This window comes from Hemitrygon akajei, chromosome 2 (genome assembly GCF_048418815.1).
Source record: "Hemitrygon akajei chromosome 2, sHemAka1.3, whole genome shotgun sequence".
NCBI lineage: Eukaryota > Metazoa > Chordata > Chondrichthyes > Myliobatiformes > Dasyatidae > Hemitrygon > Hemitrygon akajei.
The window spans coordinates 172,961,368-172,985,503 of record NC_133125.1 but is presented as its reverse complement, the minus strand read 5'-3'; the positions used below and the strand labels follow the sequence as shown (position 1 = coordinate 172,985,503).

The 24,136-nt window shown below is 42.9% G+C and overlaps 1 protein-coding gene across 5 annotated transcripts in view; it reads left to right on the top strand.

The window, feature by feature from the left end:
* The first annotated feature begins 17,686 nt into the window (after nucleotides 1-17,686).
* The window catches only part of LOC140718603 (SLAM family member 9-like), a 104,232-nt gene continuing 97,782 nt past the window's right edge, over nucleotides 17,687-24,136 (top strand). For all 5 annotated transcript variants that reach the window (XM_073032606.1, XM_073032596.1, XM_073032579.1 and 2 more), the window contains exon 1: nucleotides 17,687-18,016. In XM_073032606.1, coding sequence (XP_072888707.1) covers nucleotides 17,791-18,016 — 226 coding nt within the window. In that variant the 5' untranslated portion in view covers nucleotides 17,687-17,790. The remainder of the gene's footprint in view (nucleotides 18,017-24,136) is intronic.

Genomic DNA, 24,136 nt, shown 5'->3' with positions numbered 1-24,136 from the left:
CCTTTTATGCTGATTTTGAGAGGGAGAATACAACAACAGCTGTGAGGATCCCTGCAGCACCTGGTGACCCTGTGAGCTCTGTCTCGGAGGCAGACGTCAGGCTGTCTCTCAGGAGGGCGAGCCATCCCAAAGCGGCAGACTCCCAAGGAGTAACTGGTAAGGTTTGGAACACCTGTGCCAACCGACTGTTGAAAGACATTTTCAATCTCTCATTTCTCGAGTCCGAAGTTCCCACAGCATTGAAAGCTGCACAACAATTGCTGAAGAAGAACAGTGTAAGCTGCGTTAATGACTGTCAGACGCAGTATAAACACACAGAGTACTCAGGTGAGTAACACCTGTAGCAAGGCTGAGACTTTTACTGCTGTGGTTCAAAATGCTTTCCAAGAAAAGAAAAGTCGGCATCGAAGGTCGGATATTCAACGATAATTGGAAAGTTCGTTTTTTCTTCTGTCAGTTCAATAAAAAACCTCTGTGTCTGATAATGTCGCAACAAGTGGCTGTGGCAAAAGAGTACAATATCAACCGACACACGGAGAAAAATATGACAACTACGCAGGATGACTCAGAAGGCAAAAGGTAAACGATCTTGAAGCAGCTCTGAAAAAAACCCAGCAATCAGTGTTCACCAAAAGTTGAGAGACTCATGATGGAGCTGTCAAGGCCAGCTATATTATTGTCAACAAAACAACTGCCGCGTCGAAGCCACACTCAGAGGGGGAAACACGAGGAAATCTGCAGATGCTGGAAATTCAAACACACACAAAATGCTGGTGGAACACAGCAGGCCAGGCAGTGTCGACGTTTCGGGCCGAGCTGGTGTGCCCTGAGAAGAGACAGGCTTCTCAACTTGTCAAGAAATACTGTGGCAGAGAGAATCGGGAACCTTGCCGGAGATTTCAACAGTCAACTAAAAGACAAAGTGGAGTCATTTATTGCCTTCTCTGTTGCAATTGATGAGAGCACCGACCTGACTGATGCAGCTCAATTGGGAATATTTATTCGTGGAGTTGATGCATCTTTGACCGTCACCGAGGAGTTTGTGGAGATGGTGCCCATGACAAACACCACAACGGTGAACGACGTTTTCTCCAGCCTCGTCGAGGCCTTGGACAGACTGGAGTTTGTCTGGAGTCACGCTGTCAGCATGGCAACAGATGGCCCATGGGCGGGAAATGTCAGGTGTTGTTGCGAAACTCAGAGAGAAAGTTCAGGCAGAGAATCCAGAGCAGGAATTCAGGAATTTTCATTGTATTATACACCAAGAGGCGTTATGTAGCAGGGGCCTGAAAATGGACAATATCATGGATGTAGTAAAACGGTTAATTTTATTAGAGCCAAGGGACTCAACCATCGGCTATTTGACACTCTTTTGTCCAAAAGTTATATTGGACACGGCCGACCCTACCACACTGAAGTCCGCTGGTTGAGCAGAGGGGTTGTGCTCAAACATTTTTTTTTCAATTACGTGGAAATTGGGCTATCCATGAAAGAGAAAAGGAAGCCAGTGGCAGAGTTGGATGACCCAGACTGGCTTCATGATCTTGCATTTTTTGGTGGATATAACAGAGCACTTGACTGTGCTTAATGTTAAAATGCAAGGCCGCAACAAACGATACAGAATACTGCGCCAACGTTCGTGCCTTTCAAATTAAATTAGGCCTGTGGGAGATACAACTGTCCCGGAGCAACCAGCTCATTTCCCCTCTTTGCAGTCCGTGCTTGCTGCTCATGGGAATAATGACAACATGGACAGGTACAAGGACAAAATATCACGGCTAAAAAGTGAGTTTCTGAATCTTTTCCAGGTCTTCACTCAGCTCGAGAAGGAATTCTCACTATTTGGCTTGCCGTTTGCAAATGGAACCAATTGAAATTCAGTGTAACTCGGCTTTGAAATATAAATTTGAGACTATGGGTCTGGACTCATTCTATCAACACCTGGGACCGATGTACCCCAAGATGACAGACTTTGCGTCAAAGATCCTTTGCATGTTCGGGACAACATATCTCTGTGAGCAGGCGTTCTCCATCATGAATATTAACATCCAAACTGCGCTCGCAGCTGACACACAGACATCTAAATGACATTATGAAAATCACAACTGCCCAGAAACTGGTCCCTGATGTTGACAGGCTGTATTAATTTTTGTGTGGATGCCGTTGTTCCTGTTAGAACTGTTCGCTGCTATCCCAATAATAAGCCCTGGATCACTAGTTACATCAAAGGCCTCCTAAACCAGAAGAAGAGGGCCTTTAAAGATGGTGATCGGTTGGAGCTTAAAAGAGTTCAGAAGGAACTCAGAGTACAGATAAGGGGGGCAAAGGAGCAGTATAGGAGGAAGTTAGAACAAAAGCTGCAGAAAAAAAGCATGAAGGAGGTGTGGGATGGGATGAAGATCATCACCGGATGTGGTGCAAAGCGGGGGGCAAACATAAGTGGAGATGTGGAGAAAGCGAACCAGCTGAACAACTTCTTCAATAGGTTCGACAGCACAATCTCACCCTCACCGCAGAACTCCACACCAGGCTTACTTCCCTCACAGGAAAATAGCCACTCACAGGAGACCTGGCCCACGCCCAGGTTTACGGCTGCACAGGTGGAAGGTCAACTGAGGAAGATCTGTACCAGCAAGGCGGCTGGACCGGATGGAGTTTCCCCACGATTACTGAGGGCCTGTGCGACTGAACTGGGAGAACCACTACAGCGCATCTTCAACATGAGTCTAGATCAGAGAAGAGTACCCAGACAGTGGAAAACACCCTGTATTGTCCCGGTACCGAAGAAACCACAACCAAAGGAGTTGAATGACTTCAGACCTGTTGCCTTGACGTCGCATGTGATGAAGACCATGGAGCGGCTGATAATACAGAATCTGAGGCCACAAACCAGGCACGCCTGGGATCCGCTTCAGTTTGCGTATAAGGAGAAGGTGGGAGTGGAGGATGCTATCACGTATTTGCTGCACAAATCACTCTCTCACCTAGATGGGGTCAGTTGTGCTGTGAGGATTACATTCCTTGACTTCTCTAGTGCCTTTAACACCATCCAGCCCAAGATCTTAAAGCACAAGCTAACGGAGATGGGAGTAGACTCTCACATGGTGGATTGGATAGTGGACTACTTGACAGATAGACCTCAGTATGTGCGGTTGGGAGACTGTAGGTCTGACACGGTGGTCAGCAGCACAGGAGCGCCACAGGGAACCGTACTCTCTCCGGTCCTGTTCACCCTGTACACATCAGACTTCCAATATAACTCGGAGTCCTGCCATGTGCAGAAGTTCGCTGATGACACGGCCATAGTGGGGTGTGTCAGGAATGGACAGGAGGAGGAGTATAGGAAACTGATACAGGACTTTGTGATATGGTGCAACTCAAACTACCTGCGTCTCAATATCACCAAGACCAAGGAGATGGTGGTGGACTTTAGGAGATCTAGGCCTCATATGGAGCCAGTGATCATTAATGGAGAATGTGTGGAGCAGGTTAAGACCTACAAGTATCTGGGAGTACAGTTAGACGAGAAGCTTGACTGGACTGCCAACACAGATGCCTTGTGCAGGAAGGCAAAGAGTCGACTGTACTTCCTTAGAAGGTTGGCGTCATTCAATGTCTGCAGTGAGATGCTGAAGATGTTCTATAGGTCAGTTGTTGAGAGCGCCCTCTTCTTTGTGGTGGCGTGTTGGGGAGGAAGCATTAAGAAGAAGGACGCCTCACGTCTTAATAAGCTGGTAAGGAAGGCGGGCTCTGTCATGGGCAAAGTACTGGAGAGTTTAACATCGGTAGCTGAGCGAAGGGCGCTGAGTAGGCTACGGTCAATTATGGAAAACCCTGAACATCCTCTACATAGCACCATCCAGAGACAGAGAAGCAGTTTCAGCGACAGGTTACTATCGATGCAATGCTCCTCAGACAGGATGAAGAGGTCAATACTCCCCAATGCCATTAGGCTTTACAATTCAACTGCCAGGACTTAAGAACTTTTCTTTTTAAAGCTATTATTAATGCTTTTTGAGTTAGTGATTTAGATGCATATCATATTATTACTGAGTTAAGTATTGTATGTAATGAGTTTTTGCTACAACAAGTGTATGGGACATTGGAAAAAAATGTTGAATTTCCCCATGGGGATGAATAAAGTATCTATCTATCTATCTATCTATCTATCTATCTATCTATCTATCTATCTATCTATCTATCTATCTATCTATCTATCTATCTATCTATCTAAAGCCAATAGATGTCAGGTGTCTGGAAGCAGCAAGTGAAAAATGAGTAACACTGTTCGATGTCCTGCGACATGTAAGCAAAATGCATTATGAAATATTGAGTGTCATAAAATTGTGATTCATTCATTTTCTGACTATTCTATTATTGTAAATGTGATCACTTCAATAAAAATTAGAGGCTAACTGTGTTCATTGTCTGAGTTTGATTGCTGGAAGCAGGCTAATAAAAATTAGGTGCAGTTGTGTAGCCTACATTTACAATTTGTTTCGTTAGGTCTACATTTATGTCTGCTAATGTTCGATTTCAAATGGTTTATTAATGGAAAGTGTGTGGCTCCCAAAGCAATCTTAGCCAAAATAGCATCGTTTTTTTCCTCTCTCATCACAACTTTCTTGTAGCCTACGACTGTAAGTTAATACCAATCATAAAAATAATGCTTGCTAGGCAATCTTCATAAGAAACGAAATTCGTAAAGTTTGTAGTTATAGCAGAGACTGAGACACGTGAGAGCAGGTTTGAAAAAACGAAGGCAACGAAAGCTGTGGGAGCGCGCGCGCGCGCACAACTGATCCGGCCCGCATGAAGTCGCATTTTGCCCAATCCGGCCCGTGACCTAAAATGAGTTTGACAGCCCTGCTGTGGTATGTCGAATTCCCGGTGAACGAGTAGGTTTTCGGGACCGAAAGTCTGTGTCTTTATTGATGCCTGCTTCACGCTTGAGTGCTCGGTGAAGGGCGCTGTTGCTTTTTTTTTGCTGGTGGGGTGTGGGAGGGTGGGGCGTTAACTTGCTGCTGCTTGTGCGTGGGGGGTGGGGGGAAGAAGATGGGGGAGGGGTTGGGGTTCTAACGTTTAACTGTCATTCATTCTTTGGAGGCACTCCTCTGTTTTCCTGGATGTTTGCTAAGAAATAAACTTTCAGAATGTATATTGTATACAATTCTCTGATATTAAATGTACCTATTGAAACCTTTTATTCTTTATATAACTGAAAGAACTTTTAGTATCCTGCTTTATATTATTGGCTAGTTTGCCCTCATATTTAATCGTTTTTCGCTTTTTTATCGCTTTTTAGTTGCTTTTTGTTGGATTTTAAAAGCTTCTCAATCATCAAACTTCCCACTCACTTCTCTCCTCTCTCCTCTGCTGTAGATGAATGACCCCTCAGGAGCATTTCCTCCATTTCTCACATGTCGGTCCTCAGCCTGCCTCTCCGGAGACAGAACAGAGATAAAGGTCTCTTGGTCCTTAACTTTCACACTCCCCCTCCCCCGGTCAAGAACATCATCATTTTGCACTTCTTCCCGTTGTAATTGGGCTTCGATACCAGCCAATACGTACCTCCTTTGTCACTCCTTTTAAATACTGGTGTCAAATGTCACCTTGTTCAGCTCTTACCTTCCAATTTTGTCACTTCCCCTGCAACCCTGGGAGGTTTAACATTTGCCCGTACACCTCCTCCTTCATCATCATCATCTAGGCACCTGAACAGCCCTTCGAACCAAGGCAGAGCTTCACCTCCACATTCTCCATCATGGTAAATTAAATTTTTGTGTTCACGATCTGGCTTCCTCTGCATTGGTGAAACCTAGCGTTGACAAGGAGGCCCTTTTGCAGAGCAACTGCATACTTCCCATTAAGATTTTGTGTGTACAGCACTTTATAACTTCCCTGTTCAGTCCCACACTGAACTCTCATCTCCATCCTTCTTCACTATCATTAGGCCAAACCAAACTAGAAGAATGGCCCCTCATATTCAGCTTTTATCCAATGGAATGAACATTGAATTTTCAAATTTTAGGTAACCCACTTCCTCGGTCCACTGGGATTAACTCTCTTCAGTTCTTCTGCTTTTTGACCTCTCTCTTCCTCATCACCCCTCCACCCTGTTCCATCAAACCATCGCCTATGTACGGATCTACCCATATTTAGTTATCCTTGCTTCACTTTTCCCTTACTCTACTCACCTAGTTTCTCATTCCCAGCATCTCTCCTTAACCTAGCTCCACCTATCACCTTCCCAACCTTTGTTTCCACCAATCCACTCCTCTGTCCCCCCTCCCCCCCCCAGCTGTCTTGTTTATGCTTTGTGATGTGTGATGAGCAAACCAGGCGGAGATGGGGTCCAGAGCTGACCTCCTCCCTGTGATCTATCTGCTAATGAGAGAGAGAGAGAAGAAGAGGGGGAGGCACCCAGCGCAGATGTGTGAGAGAGAGACAAAGATTTAAAGTTAAGGCTCCATGGATAATTTAGTATTATGGCTTCTTCGATAATTGTTTACTTTGCTCCAAGGGCACTCATTTTGTCTGCTTGTGTGAATTCCTGTTGAGACAGCAAGGCGGTACCAGGTGATGGACGTGGACAGTTGATGGGTGGCTGGTACCCCGTTAGGGGAGATAAAAAGCAAGTCAGCTGAGACATAGGCAGACATGCCACGGGACACTGAAAGAGCGTTGTGCACCCACAGGAAGGTGGGAGTTTGGAGGATCGATTTGGGGGAATCGATCAGAGGCTCATAGTGTGTGAAGGCAGACCGGTGGAGGCTTGTGTGTGTGTCCAGCCTCGCCTGGATGACAGGCTCACCACTGAAGAACGGTCTGGCCTGGTACGGAGGGGTCACAGTCGGTGAGCACAACAGGACAAGAAGACAATGGAAGGTTTGCCTGCAACTGCATTAGCTCTCACTCTCCCTCTCTCTCTCCAACGGTAAAACAGCAACTACCTCGACCTAAACTAAACTGAACTCAACTGAACTCTGCATCATCGTAAAAATATTCATTTACCCTTAGACTTTGAAAGAGCGTGGCTTTGATTCCTATTTCCACACCTCTGTATATATCATTGCTAACCTGTTATATATATATTTGCGTTTTATAGTACTGTATTACTTAGTTTACTAATAAACACTTTTAGTTATAGTAATACCAGACTCCATCGTGTATTCCATTTCTGCTGGTTTGGTAACCCGGTCACGGGGTACGTGACAGCTTCCACCTATTATTTTCCAGTCTTCATCCTAACACTCCCTTCTCTATTCCCTCCTTGCTTCATCTATCCACAACAGAACTCTGTCTGGCCCCTCGCTCTCATGTCTATATACTGTCTATCTTCTGTCTACTCTCTCGCTCCTGATGCAAGGTATCCACCAGAAACTTTGACTCCATGGACGCTGCTCGACATGCTGAATTCTCCCAGCATGAACCGTCGTTGTCTCTGTAGAACAGGGGTAGGCAACCTACGGCCCACGTGCAAATATTGGGATACTATGCTTATCCGGCCCAGAAAATGTTGCTGTGAAGAATGTGGCAAATATCGGGAGACATTACGAGACCCGCCATAGTGGAAATTTTAACAAGTTTACTGCGCAGACAAGGAACGATGACATTGAGCGAAGAGAAGGCTAGTTTCGGAAAACGAATGTAAAGCACAAGATCCAGGCATTTTTGTGAATATGGTCCAAGAATTGAGAAAAGAGTTTTCATCTCGTTTTGCTGATTTTTGCTTGCATGCAAATGAGTTCAGGCTGTCTGCTACTCCATGTGATGTGGAAGTGGACACTGCATCAGAAATTGTTCAAATGGAATTGATTGGGATGCAGTGTGATGACATATTGAGATCAAAATTTCATTCTGAAGATGTGTCAGTGCTCGACTTCTATAGAAAATATATTCATCCAAGTGGGAAGTATCCTAACTTAGTGACCATGCAAAAAAGATGGCATCATCGTTTGGCAGCACTTATCTGCGTGAGCAATTATTTTCAAAAATGAAGCGCACCAAGAACCATTTGAGAACAAGACTGACTGATGCCCATCTGGATAATGTCTTGCTCTTGGCATCAACAAGTCTGACACCCAGTATTGAGAAGCTTTCAAGCAACAAGCAGCATCAAGTTTCACATTGATTTATCCACTGTATTAAAATGTTCTTTTTTATTATACTTAATTTATCACCATTCAATGCATCATGTTCATACGTTTTACGCTTAAAGATTCTTTGTGTCATTTTAATAGATTCAAAAGATGCCTTGATTGAAGTAAATTGTAGCTAAACTGATCTTTGATTACTAATTGGCATCCTTGGTTAAGTACAAATGACTTTCCAGCGTGCGTTATTCATTAATTTGAGGCAAAACATAACTAGATGTATTTAAAAGGATAATTCCCATATTTCAATTTTTATGGCATTTATCTGGCCCACCATCAACTCATTAATACGCGACCCGGCCCACAGAGGCTGGGGATTATTCTCTGCCCGCTGTTCTCAAAGAGGCCACGCAGTGGAGCAGCTGCCAAATGTCGTATCTAACAGGGCATTCTGTTACAAGCTCTTATCATACTGTTAACTGTAATCGATAAAATTTCACAACCCTCGATCAGCCGGCACCAACATCATTTGTCTCTCATGTGCATAGTCGCAAGTAGTCCCTTTGTTCTTTCCACGCGATGTCTCTCTGCTATTTTAACTCTCCGGAAGTTTGCTAGAACATAGAACTCTGGCTTGTGAGTTCTGAGGGGACCGATGATGCATTGTGGGAAGTGCATTTTCGTCTGCAGGCGGAGCAGGAACGGACCGATGGGGCTGGTAGTATTCTGCGAAGTAATATGCGCTTTTTTGCGTGAACGCTTGTTCTTGAGTTCCATAATATCACCTTGAATACCCCGTCACACTATACGATCATGGGCCAGTGATTGCCAGGAATCAATGGGGTATCTTCGACGACACCTTATGTTTCGTAACCTGCTTGTTAATACCCTTCTACGTCAGAGTTTGCAACATTGTATTGTGAGACTCTGGCCTCATCAGAGATATGAATGATACAATCAGTCTGCCATGGCTAACTGAAAGTAACCGGGACAAATACAGGGATGTCGGTCTCATCTTATCCATAGAACAGTACGACAGGTGAACTTTTGGTCCATGATGAATCTGCCGACACGCGAAGCCAAGCTAAATTAATTCCACTTCCTGCACACGATCCATATCCTCTATTCCCCGTTTCTCTAATGCCTCTTAAACATTACTATCATATCTGCTTCCATTACCTACCCGGACAGCATTTTCTGAGCACCTATAATTCATTTTGCAAGAAAATAAAACATGCTCTATGCAACTCCTTTAATTTCTAGCCCCTTCCACCTTGAAGTTACCTCCCTACAGTATTTCAAAATTTCTGCTGATTCCTCTCATAATTTTATCTACGCCATCCGCTCCCATCACCCTGTGGCAAGCAGACAGATGAACCAAGTCTGGAACTATTGCCAAGCAACATTTGAAGCTGCAGATTGGCTACTCTGGCGAACTTTATGGGGCATTTTTAATATTTAACCAAGGCTAGAAATGTTCATGGTTAGCAAAGACTTCTTCAGCCTCTGTTAGTCGGGGTCGACTATGTATGTTGTGTCCCTGCTGTCTATGCGATAGCAAGCCAAAGCAGTACAATATGGAGAGCAAGCTGTTGCCCATGCAGCAGACCTCCTGCCCTCCCGCAGTTGGTTAATCCAAAGCAACAGCATTGACCAATATGGTTTAGCACCAGTGGTGTCACCATTCAACAGGGAGCGGTAGTGATGGAGGAACCAATAGTGAGGGGAACAGACAGGAGATGCTGTGGACGTGAACGGGACACCCTGTCTCCCAGGTGCAAGGGACAGGGACATCTCGGATTGCGTCTACATCATATTGGGGAGAGAGGGAGAGCAGCCAGATGCCTTGGTACATATTGGAAAAAATGATTTAGGAAGGAAAAGCAAAGAGGTCCTGAAAGAGATTTTAGAGAGATAGGTAGAAAGCTGAGAAGCAGGACATCGAGGGTAATAATTTTTGGATTGCTGCCTCTGCCACCCACCAGTGAGGGTAGAAACAGCATGATTTGTCAGATAAATGTGTGGTCGAGAAGCTGGAGCAGGGGGCAGGGCTTCTGGTCCTGGGATCATTGGGATCTCTTCTGGGGGAGGAATGACCTGTGCAAAAGTGACGGGTTGCACCTGAACCTGAGGGGGACCAATATTCTCGCGGGCAGGTTTGTTAGACCTTTTGGGGAGGGTTTAAACTAATTTGGCAGGGGGTAGAAACCAGAGTGATGGGACTCAGGATCAGATGGATGGTAAAAAAGTAAAGATAGTGTGCAGTCAGACTGGCAGGAAGGGTAGGTGATGGGACTTATGGCAACCAACAGGCTGAGTATCAAATCATTAGGAATACAGAATCAGAAAGGATAGCAAATGCGGTACTCAATGTGTTGTATCTCAATGCGCAGAGTATAAGAAATAAGGTGGATCATCTTGTTACACTATTACAGATTGCCAGGTATGATGTTGTGGCTGTCAATGAATCATGTCTAAAGGATGGTTGTAGTTGGGAGCTGAATATCCAAGGTTACATGTTGTATCAGAGAGACAGGAAGGTAGGCAGAGGGGATGGTGTGTCTCTACTGGTAAAGAATGGCATCAAATCACCAAAAAGATGTGATATAAGATTGGAAGATGATGGATATTTGTGGCTGGAGTTAAGAAACTGCAAGGGTAAAAGGACCATGATGGCAATTGTATACAGGCCTCCCAACGGTGGTTGGGAGGTGGACCATAGATTACTACAGGAAATAGAAAAGGCGTGACAAAAGGGCAATGTTGTGATAGTCATGGGAGATTTAAACATGTAGGTCGATTGAGAAAATCAGGTTGGTAATGGATGTCAAGAGCGTGAGCTACTAAACGCCTAAGAGATGGCTTTTTAGAACGGTTTAAACATAGAAACATAGAAAATAGGTGCAGGAGTAGGCCATTCGGCCCTTTGAGCCTTCACCACCATTCATTATGATCATGGCTGATCATCCAACTCAGAACCCTGTACCTGCTTTCTCTCCTTACCCCCTGATCCCTTTAGCCACAAGGCCCATATCTAACTCCCTCTTAAGTATAGCCAATGAACCGGCCTCAACTGTTTCCTGTGGCAGAGAATTCCACAGATTCACCACTCTCTGTGTGAAGAAGTTTTTCCTCATCTCGGTCCTAAAAGGCTTCCCCTTTATCCTTAAACTGTGACTCCTCGTTCTGGACTTCCCCAACATCAGGAACAATCTTCCTGCATCTAGCCTGTCCAATCCCTTTAGAGTTTTATATGTTTCAATAAAATCTCCCCTCAATCTTCTAAATTCCAGCGAGTATAAGCCCAGTCGATCCAGTCTTTCTTCATATGAAAGTCCTGCCATCCCAGGAATTAATCTGGTGAACCTACTTTGTACTCTCTCTATGGCAAGATCTTCTTTCCTCAGATTAGGAGACCAAAACTGCACACAATACTCCAGCTGTGGTCTCACCAAGGCCTTGTACAACTGCAGTAGAACATCCCTGCTCCTGTACTCAAATCCTCTTGCTATGAATGCCAACATACCATTCACCTTTTTCACTACCTGCTGTACCTGCATGCCCACTTTCAATGACTGGTGTACAATGACACCCAGGTCTCGTTGCACCTCCCCTTTTCCTAATCATTCTAATCGAACCTAATCAAGTAGGTTCCTGTCGTTGAACCTACTAGGGGATCAACTATACTGTATTGGGTGTTATGTAATCAAGTGGAACTGATTAGGGAGCTCAAGCTAAAATAACCCTTGGGAACCAGTGATCACAATATGATTGAGTTCAACTTTAAATTTGATATGGAGAAAGTAAAGTTGGATGTAGCAGTATTTCCATGGAGTAAGGGAAATTACAGTGGTATGAGAGAGGAGTTGGCCAAATTAAATTAGAAGGAGCTGCTTGCAGGGATGTCAGCAGAGCAGCAATGGTGTGCATTTCTGAGAAAAATTAAGAAGGTGCAGGACATATGTATTCCAAAAATGAAGAAATACTCAAATGGCAAAATTGTACAACTGTGGCTGACAAGGGAAGTCGAAGCTAATGTAAAAAAAAAGAGAGATACAACAAAGCAAAAATTAGTGGGAAGATAGAGGATTGGGAAATTTATAAAAACCTACAGAGAACACTAATAGAATCATTAGAAAGGAAAAGATGAAATATGAAAGCAAGCTAACAAATATTAAAATAGATAGTAAACATTTTTTCAAGTATATAAAAAAATTAAAGAGAGCTGAGAGTGGATATAGGACCATTAGAAAATGAGGCAGAAGAAATAATATGGGGGACAAGGAGATGGCAGATGAACTAAATGAGTATTTTGAATCAGTCTTCACTCTGGAAGACACTAGCAGTGTGCCAGATGTTGTAGTGGGTGAAGGAAGAGAAGTGGGTGCAGTTATTATTACAAGGGAGAATGTGTTGAAAAAGCTGAAAGTCCTAAAGGTCCATTAGTCTCCTGAACCAGATGAACTGCACCCTACTGTTCTGAAAGAGGTAGCAGTAGAGGCTGTGGAGGTACTAGTAATGATCTTTCAAAAATCATTGGACTCTGGCATGGTGCCAGAGGACTGAAAAATTGCAAATGTAACTCAACTCTTTAAGAAAGGAGGAGGGCAGCAGAAAGGAAATTATAGACCTCAATGGTTAGCCAGTTGTGTTGGTGCATGGCCTAGTGGATAAGGCATCGGTCTAGTGATTTGAAGGTCACTGGTTCAAGCCACAGCTGAGGCAGCGTGTTGTGTCCTTGAGCAAGGCACTTAACAACACATTTTTCTGCAATGACACTAGTGCCAAGTTGCTTGGGTCCTAGTGCCCTTGCCTTGGACAACATTGGTGGTGTGGAGATGGGAAGGCTTGTAGCTTGGGCAACTGCTGGTCTCCCATACAACCCTTCCCAGGCCTGCACCCTGGAAACCTTCCAAGGCACAAATCCTTGATCTTACAAGACTAACGAATGCCTAAAAAGGTTAGCCTGACCTCAATGCCTGGGAAGATGTTTGAGTCAATTGTTAAGGCTGAGGTGATGGAGTACTTGGTGACACAGGACAAGATAGGATGAAATCAACATGGTTTCCTTAAGGGAAAATTCTGCCTGACAAACCTATTGGAATTCTTTGAGGATGTCACAAGTAGGATAGATAAAAGGGATGCAGTGGATGTTGCAAAGATTGGTGGAGAGACAGGTTGTGTTGAGGAAACAGGTAGGATGTAGAAGGATATAGACAGGTTAGGGGAATGGGCAAGAAAATGGCAAATGAAATATAATGTTGGAAAATACATGGTTATGCATTTTGGTGGTAGAAATGAATGTGCAGACTATTTTCTAAATGTGCAGAAAATCCAAAAATCAGAGATGCAAAGGGACTTGGCAGTGTTTGCACAGAATACCCTAAAGGTTAACTTACAGGTTGAGTCAGTGGTGAGGAAGGCAAATGCCATGTTAACATTCATTTTAAGATGTCTGGAATACAAGAACAAGGTTGTGATGCTGAGGCTTTATAAGGCAATGCTGAAGACTCACCTTGAGTATTGTGAACAGTTTTCGGCCCGTCATCTTAGAAGAGATGTGTTGGCATTGGAGAGGGTCCAGAGGAGGTACACAAGATTCCAGGAATGAAAGGGTTATCATATGAAGAACGTTTGATGGCTCTGGGTCCGTACAAGCTGGAATTTAGAAGGATGAGGGGGGGATGTTGAAAGGCCTAGACAGAGCAGATGTGGAAAGGATGTTTGCCATGGTGGGGGAGTCTAGGACAAGAGGGCACAGCCTCAGGATAGAGGGATGTCCATTCAAAACAGATACAGAGAAATTTTTTTAGCCAGACGGTGGTGAATTTGTGAAGTTTGTTTCCACATGCAACTGTGGAGGTCAGATCATTGGGTGTACTTAAGGCAGAGATTGGTAGGTTCTTGATTGGACGTGGCATCAAAGATTATGGGGAGAAGGCTGAGAAATGGGGTTGAGAAAGAGAAAATAAAAGGATCAGCCATGATTGAATGGTGGAGCAGACTCGATGGGCCAAATTCCCTAATCCTGCTCCTATGTCTTATGGTCTTATGGTCTAACTCAAAAAAAGAACTGTTTTAGGCTTCCAAATGAGTGGGTGTAGCAGAGGTTTGAGATCAGAGTTTTCCTGCAACTCGATAACCTGCCAGCAATGGCTGACAAACATTATCGGCCCAAAGCGACTGGTTTTAAGTTGTCAGTAACCCACCTGCCCCTTCTCCTATCAGTAGATATGGTTCTGATGGCTTAGTAGCAAAGCCACACATGAAGGTCAGGAGTTCGACACGGTTGTCAGAGGCTGTTTGAGGTGCACGTCATTGGGAACATTTAATAGTAGGAGCTTATGCCCTCTACCTCCTCCAGCTATGACAATGTTAAGGAGCCAAGCAACGAGGTGGGAAACAGTAAACACAAAAGATGCAGCAGATGCTCACATATAAAGAAATATCTGTGCAGTGAGGAACATTGTTAATGATTCAGGTAAAAGTCTTTCCATCAAATCTGACCATGATCGCAAAATTGACCTTCCAATTTCAGCCTCACTATGCCCCCACAGATCCTGCATAGGCCTGCTGGTTATATCCACAACAATCTGATTTTATCTCAGTTTCCCAGCATCGACCCTATTTTATACGTCAATGTAAAGCAGCTGATTTTGAAGTTCTGGGCACAGGGCTGCAGGCATTCACATCATGTTCTGGAACTCCGTCTGTGCAGCAGGAACATAGAAACCCTGGAACTACTGGCAGTTTTTGAATGTTGAGATTCATCTGAGCTGATACCATGTGTGAGCACAAGAACTGTGAATGTCTTCTGACACCTTTTTCATTAACTCTACTTGGCAACCTGCTCCTTCATTGACTACAATACAGGGAGATGAAATGGGAGGGATTAGTACGCTTTGACTTATTTTCTTTATTTCTTCATTTGTAATTTAAATACAATGTTGAACAACATTTTGTAGTCAGAATTATTCATGGTTTTTGACAACTAGCTGTGCGGTCAGTGGTTTCACCATTTATCAGCCGTTACACATTCAACATAATGTACTGACCACACTGATCTTGCAAGTCACTGCATTGTGTGTAAACAGCTGCACTAAACTTACCAATAATGTCCATGGGATCCTAATATTGGAGATGACTTTGGGTATCAGAACAAGGTTGCTCAACCATGAATTGGCAGAATTTATTTCTGTACTCAGAATATTCTTTGGTCATTTAATCTTTGGCCACTTTTATATGCGGGATGTTTGCCTGCATTAGTCGAAGGGAATCCATTCCCTGCAGGCACAGCTTACAGCATCTTGGTGAGTACCATGATTTGGTCAGAGTGGGATATCACAGACAAGTTTCACATTGTGTGCTGTTGAAAGAGTTCATCACTTTAAAATGAAATGAACTAAAAATATCAGTGTGCAGCCTTCACTGTCGTGTATAGTCACTCAGTACCATTAAGCACTTCTATTGAGATGGTTGTGCTTGGTTTGAAATGATTAGATAGATAGATAGATAGATAGATAGATAGATACTTTATTCATCCCCATGGGGAAATTCAACTTTTTTCCAATGTCCCATACACGTGTTGTAGCAAAACTAATTACATACAATACTTAACTCAGTAAAAAACTATGATATGCATCTAAATCACTATCTCAAAAAGCATTAATAATAGCTTTTAAAAAGTTCTTAAGTCCTGGCGGTAGAATTGTAAAGCCTAATGGCATTGGGGAGTATTGACCTCTTCATCCTGTCTGACTTCTGTCTTCTGTCTGTCTTCATCTATTTCCTTCCTGGGCCACGTATCCACTAATGAGGGATATAAAGAGATGAAGTGGCTTTGGCTGAGGTTTATCCCAATCCATCACCTAACAAGGGACTTGTTTTATGGGCTGTCCCTAGGGATGTATACTGAAACAAAGACGGATGTTTCCCACTAGCCTCCCCACCATCAAGAACACCTTCAAAAGGCAATGCCTCATGAAGGCAGCTTTAATGACCCCCATCACCCAGGACATGCCCTCTTCTCATTTCTACCAAAAAGGAAGAGGTACAAGGGCAACACACACAAAATGCTGGAGGAAATCAGCCAGTCAGGCAACATCAATGGGCTGACACACTTCCCCAGGACTGGAAAGGAATGGGGAACACACCAGAATAAAAAGATAGGGGGAAGTTAAGGAGGACTATCTAGAAAGTGATATGTGAAGGTAGGTGGCAAAGATAAAGGACTGGGGAAGAAGGAATCTGATAGGAAAAGACAATGGAGCATGGGGAAAATGGAAGAAGAAGGGGCACCGGGGTGGGTGCAGTGAGGAGAAGAGTTAAGGGATGAGAGTGGGGAATAGAAGAGGGAAGCGGGAGGGAAAATTTTACTGAAACAGAAATTGATCTTCATGCCATGAAGTTGGAAACTTCCTTGATAGAATATGAGGTGCTGTTCCTCCACCCTAAAAGTGGCCTCATCATGGCAAAAGATTAGGCCATGGACCAACATGTCAGAATGGGAATGGGGATAAGGAGCAAATGGTTGACAATCAGAAATCCTGCTTTTGGCAGATGGAGTGCAGGTGTTCAACAAATCAGTCCCTCAATTTACATTGGGTCTTACCAACGTAGGAGACGCCACATTTGGAGCACCAGATACAATTGACGAACCCAACAGATGCACAAATGAGATGTTGCCTCACCAGGAGGACTGTTTGTAGCCCTGAATGGAGGTAAGGGAGGAGGTGAATGCGCAGATGTAGTATTTCTTTCTCTTGCAGCATCTATGGAAATGAATATAGAGTTAATATTTCAGGATGAGTTCTGAGTTGGATGATCAGCCATGATCATACTGAATGGCGGTGCAGGCTCGAAGGGCCGAATGGCCTGCAACTATTTTCTATGTTTCTATGAGATCCTTCTTCAGGACTGGAAAGGAAGGGAGATGTCAGAATGAAAGATGGGGGAGGACCAGCTAGAAGGTGATCAGGTGGGTGGGAAAGGAAGATTGCTGGAGAAAAAGGAATCTGGTAGGAAAAGAGAGAGGACCATGAGAGAAAGGGAAGAAGGAGGCACACCAGAGAGGCCAGAGTGGGGAATATAAGAAGAAAAAAAGGAGGGAAAATATTGAAAGGAGAAATCAATATTTACAAGAAGAGGGAAGGAGGAGGGAATAATTACCAGATGGAGATACAAGAAGTGAAAGGTGACACCAACTGAATGTTTCAGGAACAGCTTCTTCTCCTCCACCATGGACAATAATCCCATGTACACTACCTCACTTTAGTTTCTTTTTTACTCTCTTTTGCACTACTTATTTATTTGCCTATAGATTTTTTATTGTAATTTATCATTTTAAGTGATTATGTATTGCTGCCACAAAACAACAAATTCTATGACATATTCCAGTGATATTAAAGCTGATTCTGATTCCACTCGGCAAGGTGGAGCGGATAAGGAGTGAGCTGCAGAAGTTGATACAATTGAAATGCAAATAAAGAGCAGACAGTGTCTGTTCCAACCTGGAGGGTTGAAACTAGACTACTACATTGTATTGCATTGTCTATAGTCAGTACCGCGGTAGGTTAACTTGCCGTGAGGAAAGGGAGGAAAATTAAGTTGCAGAGGTACAGGTACAAAGGGCGACGACTGATGGGATCCTGCAGTGAAGAGCTGGCTTCATAAACAATCCTATTCGTTTCCACTGATGCTGCCCGACTTGCTGAGCTCCTCCAGCGTGTTGTGCGAAGAGCCAGCTTCGTCGTATCTGTCTTCCGTTTCCCCGCCTCTCGATGTTCATACGTCCCACCAAAGCGGGTTAACAGTACGACATTTAAATGTCAGTCTTAGTTTCACAGAAGACATGTTGAACAGAAGTTCGTGGATCATCTCCGGCATCGCGATTATTTGCCTGCTGTTGAGCAATTCGAGAGGTGGGTTCACGCCTTAAACTAGTGAAGGGGTGGGGGAGGGGGAGAGGAGGTGGTGGAGGGGCTACACGCTGACATCAACGCAGGAAGCTGAAATAAGTGCTTTTGATTCTGGCTTTGCTTTGGTTTCGAATTTAATCTCGATTACTTCGCGCAGCCTTTTTCTGTCCAGTTCTTTTAAACCAGTCTCTATCTTGTGAAGAATAGTTTCTTTATTCCTTTCCGTGAGCCACGTTTGCTGTTGCAGATCGGGGGTGGTGGGAGACTTTCCGTAAGCACCCTCGGTGCCTAACTGGGACAGTGAGACTGGGATCTCACGCGATTGAGCGAGAAAACCTTAACCGTTTTATGATCGAAATGTGTAAAAACACACACAAATCTCAAGAAACTTCTCTCTGGTTGTGGTAGCTTTACACATTCATGCCCCCCGGCACCTGGAACTTCCACTACACTGCTAGGGTCTTCTACAGTGAAGACTGAAGCAAAATATTTATTGTTTGCCTGCTATTTCATTGTCCCCCATTACTACCTCTCCCGCATTGTTTTTCAGCAGTCCAATTTCTACTCTTGCCTCTCTGTTACACGTTATGTATCTGAGGAATCTTTTGGTCTCCTCTTTAATATTACTTTCTGCTTACTTTCATATTTCATCTTTACCTTCTCAATGACTGTTTTTTAGTTGCCTTCTGTTGGTATTTAAAAGCTTCCCAATCCTCTAAATTCCCACTAATCTTGGTCTATTAAATGCCCTCTCTTTGGTTATTACTGTTTGGGGGTCTTTATGCAACTTTCAACAGGGTCTTTTTACCCTCTTAGTTCCTTAGATTTATCCACAATGATTCAACACTTCCGACCCTATGTCACCTCGTTCTAATATTTGAGATAACTTTTTTTTTACCAACAGAGCAACACCCCCTCTGCCTTCTTGACTATTCTTTTGATACAATGTGTATCCTTGGACATTAAACACCCAGCTATAATCCTTCAGCCAGGATTCCATGATGCCTACAACATCATACTTGTCAATCTGCACATGTGCTGCAAATTCAGCTACTTTATACTGGATACTCTGTGCATTCAGATACAATATCTTCAGTTCCGTGTTCACCCTTTTCATTTTTATACTGGATACTGTGTGCATTCAGATAAAATATCTTCAGTTCCGTGTTCACCCTTTTCATTTTTGTGGCACCATGCTCCACCTTTTTTGATTCCTAACTTTGTCTGAGGTTTTCGATTTTGTGTCTGCCCTTTATGTTGCAACTCATCCTGTTGTCTGTAATTTTGCCCGATCAACAGCCTCACCTCAGCACACATTCCCTCTGTTTGTAAACTAGTTACCTCATCTTCAGTACTATTACCTGCCTTTCCTATGACAGTACTTAAAATATATGCTGATCCGGACATAGTCGCACCATGCTCAAACATTTGATTCCTAAATTTGCCTGAGGTCTTATCAACATTTGCCTCCACAACCTCTCTGCCAAGTGTTCTGGCACTCTGGTTCCCATTTTCCTGCAACTCTACTTGCCCAAATAATGAAGGCCAATACACCAAATGCCTTTATCACCATCCTATCAAATTGTGCAGAATATTTGAATGATCTTTGGACATGGACTCCAAGATCTCTCTATTGCACCTTACTGGGGAACATGAACCAATCCTCATAGGGGGATCAGAAGTGGAGAAAGTGAGTAATTTCAAGTACCTGGGTGTCAAGATCTCTGAGGAACTAACCTGGTACCAACATTCTGCTAAAAAGAAGGCAAGACGGCAGCTATATTTCATTAGGAGTGTCAGGAGATTTGGTTTATCACCTAAAAGACCTGAAAATATCTGCAGATGAACCATTCTGACAGGCTGCGTCATTGTCTGGTATGGATTGGGGTGTTGGTGACTACTGCATAGCATCAAAAGAAGTTACAGAGAGTTGTAAAAACGAGTCAACTCCATCTTGGGCACAAGCCTCTGTAGTATCTAAGACATTTTCAAGCAGCGGTGCCTCTGAAAGGTAGCGTCCATTATCGAGGTCCCCCATTACCCAGGATGTGCCCTCTTCTCATTGTTACTGACAGGAAGGTGGTTCAGATGCCTGAAGATGCACACTCAGTGATTCAGGAATACCTTCTTTCCCTCTGCCATCTGATTCTGAAATAGCCATTGAACCCAAAAACACAACTTCACATTTTTTTTTATTATTTCTGTGAGCACCGGCTGCTTGTCTTTTGATCAGCTGCTCTGGACCGGTAATTGAAAGGCCTGCTGCTGCATCTGGGCGCGGAGACTACCTCCAGGTTTTTCCTGTGTTTTTGGATTTGAACTTTGGACTAAATATAGACTCGAATTTTTAGTCTTATAGATTTTATACTATGTGTTTTTTTCACCTGATCTTCTCGGGATTTTTAAGGGGGGGGTGGGATTTGAAGGTCAATGTACCTGACCCATTTTGTTTGATTTTTTTTGTGCGGAAGGAGAGATTTAGGAGGCTAGACATATATGTTCACTGTAATTGATTTATTTTTTGGTATACTATCATGTATTGCATTGTACCCACCCCTAAGTGAACAAATTTCATGGCATATGCCAGTGATACTGAACCTGATTCTGGACCTGATAAGAATCCTGCCATTAACTCTGTATTCTGACTTCAAATTCCACTTTCTTCATTTTCAATCTTTTTTATTAATTTAAAAAAATAAGGGTAGATACAAGTCAGTGGGGAAATTATCTCAAATACATATTTCAATCAAAGTACAAAGAAAAGAATATACACTGTCAAAATCGTGTATAGTATAATACTGAGCTAATAGAAAAAGAACCACAGCTCCTCTTATCATAGAAAAAAAAAGACTCAATATTTCTGTTATTGAGAAAGAAAAAAAAATCCACTAAACTAACTTAAAACAAAACAAAAATACAGGGGACTGGGCAGTCCATTTTGAGGATATAATTTTAAAAAAAGGAAAAATCCTTCTGGTCAGATCTAAAACTTCACAGAGAGGAAAAAAAGATTACCTAAAAAAGTCCAAAAAAAAATTAGATCATATGAAAATATTGAATGCAAGGTCACCAGGTTTGCTCAAATTTAAAAGATGTACCAAACATCCAACTTCTAATTTTCTCCAAACTTAAACACGACATGATAGAGGGGAGCCAGAAAAAAAAACAGTAGGTGAATTGGGATCCTTCCAATACAACAAAATAGCTCTCCTAGCCAATAAAGTTGAAAAAGCTATCATGCGTTGAGCAGAAGCAGGAACATTTCCCACTTCCTTTGGAGTAATCCCAAGGATTGCCGTAAATGAATTAGGTTGTAGGTCCAACCCTATGACTTCTGATAACATTCTGAAAACATCTCTCCAAAAGTTATTTAACTTTATACAGGACCAAAACATATGAGTTAAGGTAGCCACCTCAGTGTTGCATCTATCACAGGTGGGATTTATATTAGAAAAAATATGCGCTTTCTAAAGTGTTATCACTTAGCACTTTTCCAGATTGCACTCTATTGGCCATTTCTTAGCCCAAGTTTCTGCATCTTATCAATGTCCTAGTTTAAACTGTATCTGCTCAGCCAATTCTTCGCTTCCTACCAATGTCCTGTTGAAACCTACAGCAACCTTTTATCTACAACACCAGTCTATTTTATGTCATGTGCAAGCTTACTAATCACCCTTCCACTCCCTCATCTATGTCATAAAAATCACTGTGCTACGAGTCCCAGAACAGACCCCTGTGCATCACTACTTGTCATTGACCTTTGCTGTTTCACTGGGTATTTTCCATCTACTGCCACCCGCTTCCTTCTGTGGGCAAGTCATTTCTGACTCCACATAGCCAATGTTCCTTGGATCCTTGAATCTTCAGAGTTCCTGAATGAGCTTTGTCAAATGCTTTACCAAAATCCATATACATGACATCCATTCTGCTACTTTTATCAAAGTGTTCTGTCCCTTCCTTGAAGAATTGCCTGCCCTTTACAAATCCATGCTGACTAATCATGATCAAACCATGCTCTTCCAAATGCTAATAAATTCTGTCTCTAAGAATCCTCTCCAACAGTTTGTCCAACACTGATATAAGATCACCAGTCTATAATTCCTAAAAATTATCCTTATTACCTTTCTTAAACAAAGGAAAAACATTTACCACCCTCCAATACCCATCCCTATTCTTGATAGGCCTGTAAGTCCCTAAATCTGTGTCTCAATTTGCACTAACATCATTTTTTTTATTTTTATTGTGTCAAATAATTTACGTATAATTTATGTCAATTTATGTTTGTGAACAGTAATTAATATATGCCATGTTTGTAATGTACTGTGCTGCTGCTGTAAAGAGCTCATTCTCATAGAAATAAATTTAACTTTTACATTATTCATTTACAACTTGTAATGCAACTGGACTCTGGAGCTTCAGGGTAGATGTCAATGTATTTATGTGCTTAACCATCGGTGCTAGTGCACTCAGATTTAAGACATCCTTTCAGAATTGCAGGTTGCAGATCGGAAGATTTATTTCATGTTATTAACGGTTACCTAGCTGCAGCAGGTGTTTGGAAATTGCCCATGTCTAATACACCTGCATCTCTTGTCTGGGGACCAGCATGTTGTCTGGAGAGTGTTCACTCCCTACAAGCCAAACAAATGGGGAAGGTTTCCTCAAGTAACATATAACATCCCCTTTTACTGCATGTTATAATGGGAAAACCCAGGGTAATCTTATACTGATATCTAGGAACAGCAACAGCTCACACTTGATACAATGGCAAATTTAGGCTACATCCACACTAGACCGGATAATTTTGAAAACGCCGGTTTTGCGTTAAAACGATAGACGTCCACACTATGCGTTTTTGAAAAGATCTCTATCCACACTGAGACGGAAATTTCGGCGAATCTCCTCCTGCTGCGCATGCGCAGGACTCATCTACCGAAAACAAGCGACATGTTTGGTGTCAAATCTCGCCGTAAAAGTGCGCGTTTGTTTAGTTACAGACTAGAAAAACTCAAAAAAGGACAGCTGTTGGCTCTCGCGCAGGAGAACTTAAAACTAAAAAAAAACAAATACTGGAGCGTACGGCGGCAACCGACAGGCAGTTCACGGACAGATTGACCCGGCTGACGACGAACATTGAAAAACTGACTAACTCTGTTGCATTAATAAAGCACCTTGTTAAATGTATAAAACATGTCTGCATCAGCGTTATCTTGTATCTCCATATAATGTTACATTAGGCTGTTACACATCTATTGTCAGGGAAGTACTTGCATAAATAGGTAAACCACCTTCATATGAGCAAGGACAGAAAACAGGGCAAAGTATACTTATTTATTCAGTAAATTATGAGTCAAAGTATTTGGTGAGTACATTTCGAACTCTTCTGGCTTCAGTCTCGTTGCTGTCTGTTCTGAAATTGTTAGGTTGTGTTTAAGAAAACAATGAAATAGCGCGCTGCCGTCTGATAGCGTTTTCAGATTTCTCCGGTTACCCCATCCACACTGATCTGCCCGAGCAGTGTTTTCAAAAATACCCACCCTGGAGAGCATTTCTGAAAAGCTCTGGTTTGGGGAATGAAAACGCCGTGGTGTGGATGTAGCCTTACTTACCATGGGGGGGGGGGGGGGGGGGTGGCGGGTTTACCAGGAAGAACACAATGCCTATCCTGTTGCTATGATTAACATGGAAATGAGATGGAAATAAGCAGTGGTGATGTAATGAGTAAAGATAACAATTCAAATACAGAGCGATGAGACATAGAACAGGAAAGCACACAAACAGGCCCTTAGGCCCATCTAGTCCATGCCAAGTATTAATTGACCTTAACCTGATCCACAGCACAGCATACCCCTCCCATCCACATGCAAATTTCTCTTCAATGTTGAAATTGAACCTGAATGAATCTTGTCCCTAAGCAGCTCTTTCCACAATCTTACCAGCCTCTGTGAAGAAGGTCCTCCTCCTCATGTCCCTCTTAAATATTTCACCTTTCATCCTTAACCTAAGGCTTCTAGTTCTAGTCTCACCAACACGTGGAAAATGCCTCCTTGCGTTTACCCTATCTATAACTCTCATAATTTTGTGTTTGCTTATTGGTTCATACTTTATAACTTGATTTTGGTT